The sequence below is a fragment of the Atta cephalotes genome, assembly GCF_000143395.1.
Source record: "Atta cephalotes unplaced genomic scaffold scaffold00022, whole genome shotgun sequence".
In the NCBI taxonomy this organism is placed as follows: domain Eukaryota; kingdom Metazoa; phylum Arthropoda; class Insecta; order Hymenoptera; family Formicidae; genus Atta; species Atta cephalotes.
This window is the reverse complement of record NW_012130086.1, coordinates 1,078,881-1,081,375: the sequence shown is the minus strand read 5'-3', so window position 1 is coordinate 1,081,375 and position 2,495 is coordinate 1,078,881. Positions and strand designations below refer to the sequence as shown.

Sequence of the window (2,495 nt, the reverse complement as noted above, 5' to 3'; positions counted from 1 at the left end):
TCTCTCTCTCTCTCTCTCTCTCTCTCTCTCTCTCTCTCTCTCTCTCTCTGTCTCTCTCTCTCCCTCCCTCCTCTCCTCTCTCTCTACTTTTGAATATATATTGAAATAATATGATGTAATAAAAGAAAAAAATAATATATGAAAGATTAAAAAAATATAATTTAATAATGTAAAATTTCATTTATCTAATCTCCGTTTCGTTAATTTTCCTCAATAAATCATTGATTGAAGTAATTTGGACAAGAGTTAAGTCGAGACTTAAATCCGACGTTTCTAAAGCGTTATACTTATTCTACGACTGGAAAAAAGATTGTTGAAGCTATTACAATCGCGACATTTTTAATTTATGCGAGCTTTTATTTTATTTAGGATGCATTTAATCTTTCTTCTCAAGTTTCCGCCGTAGTACATGAGCGTATATAAAATTTTCTTAATACTATGCCGCTGAAAATTTCGCAAAACAGTTTGCGGCTTCGTGTCTCCTTAATCTAGAAATTGCTCCATCACGACACTTTTTATCAAGCTCGTGGGACCGTATAATTCAAGCGAAAATAAAAGGAACAGGAGGACTAAATCTGCGCGTCCGTTGTCGTGTACCTTATTCCTGCCTCTTTTTTATTTTATTGGAATTACAATTTTCGTCGCGTCTGTATTCAATAATGTAATTTTAGCTTCCTCTGAGATCGCATTCACGATATTATTCTCTTTAATATGGCTGAATCGTGGGGAAAATTCAATATAATTATGGCGCAGTTTATTATTCGATACAAAAGCATCGAATACAACATAATAATCCGATACGAAGAAGCCGATACGTTTTTTTATATTTAATCTAGTTTACCTTTTAAATTGGGTACCGTCTTGAATTAAACAAGGGTTGACCTAATAATCTATTTGCACTCCTGAAATTTAACTTGCAAAACCCTCTCGAGGTTTTAATTTAACTTAAAGTTGTTAATAACTTGTGTTATAAAGTTTAAAGAAAATCTAACATTAGTAATTTTATTAATGTTAATAATAAAAAAATTGAAGAGTAATATATAATATCTCGTGTACACAACTGCAATGCTGCTTCATGTCGATTCCGCGGTGGTCTTATGGAACGTAATCGATTACAGCAAATTGACAGCGTTCGTTAATCATACATTCAATTAGATATTTTAATCGCGGCTCGTGACTTGGCCGATGTTATTTCTACGTAATCACCGTTCATAAATATCCTTCGCCAAGTCGGACAAGGAAAATTGTTGGGGCACATCCCTTTTGAGATCTGCACAAAGTAGATTCCCGAGTGCGAATCAATGAGAGGAAATTATCGACGTGTGCATGCCCTTAAATCCCATCTGGCAACACTGACAATTCCTCGGTATGCTGATCGTGCGTAATTACGCGCTGTCTACCTTATTAAAGGGCTCGCCTCGTTGCTATGAAGGAAATGAATGGCTCGTCCAGCATCAGCGAAAATTATTATTGCATTCAGTGCCGTAATTCTAACGTGGTAAAAGTGGCACTTATCGAAAAGAAATCAGTGTAACAACCCTTTCTCCTCATACAATCTTCGTTCAAAAGAATATTTTCCTAATTATTTATCATTTTTTATTCTCCATCTAATAATAATTTTTGTAATTATTTATTTTGGAGGATTTATGTATAAATATTTGTTATCATTATAGGATCTTTATTAATAAGAAAATTAAATCATTATAGATTATTTAAAAAATAGAATTTGTACATAAAATATTTAAAGGAAAAAATTGTTAAAATTTCTTGTAATATATGTTGTAATATTTTATTTCGTTAAACAAGGTATTGCAAAGGAGAAATACAACTATGTTTGAATTACGAACGGGGATGCGTGAGCTAGTTACAATTCTAGTTACGGCTCTGCAGTCGTAGAATTAATATAAACGCGAGCGCGGAAGGCCCCAATACGATAAATTGTATCGCGTGTAGTCCAATAAACTTTAATTGCACGCCGATTAAAATACGAGTTCGCTTTTTGCTGACGGTAATTACTGGCTCGACGGTAATTTGTGGCACGCACTCGGCGGACATCGTAGGCAGTAGCGAAGCCAGGAATGGAACACACATTCCCGCCTGCGATAAACAGACAGACGGAAGCGTTTTCCGCGATACCCTTTGTGTTATAAACGATCCCCTGACAAATCGCGATAAGAGTTACCCTGGCGGCCTCGATAAAACGCGTTGAATTGTTACCGAATAGCGGATTAAATACCGGATGCGAAAGCCGGGGAGCTCGTCGTATTTGTTGCGTCATACTCCCATACGTTCCGCTTTTTTTCTTTTATAGGTGTAACAATTTTTTTTAATTTTTTCGAGATTTTATTTTCACGCATGCACGCGCACTAACATTTTTTACGATAAAAATGTATGAAAAAAGTGTAACGGAAAAATAGTAATTCAGTGGTTCTCTTGTTTTATTCGCGATTTTTGTATGAGTTTCTGGGTTATGTCTGCCTCTCGCAATAATGAAA

General features: G+C 35.2%; 1 protein-coding gene across 1 annotated transcript in view; it reads right to left on the bottom strand.

Moving 5' to 3' along the window:
- Positions 1-2,278, bottom strand: part of LOC105619674 (CCR4-NOT transcription complex subunit 6-like) — a 36,744-nt gene extending 34,466 nt beyond the window's left edge. Inside the window, exons 1-2 of the mRNA XM_012201193.1 lie at positions 2,183-2,278; positions 1,989-2,097 (exon numbers count right to left, since the gene is read on the bottom strand). Coding sequence (XP_012056583.1) covers positions 1,989-2,097; positions 2,183-2,278 — 205 coding nt within the window. The remainder of the gene's footprint in view (positions 1-1,988; positions 2,098-2,182) is intronic.
- Between the last annotated feature and the right edge of the window lie 217 nt (positions 2,279-2,495).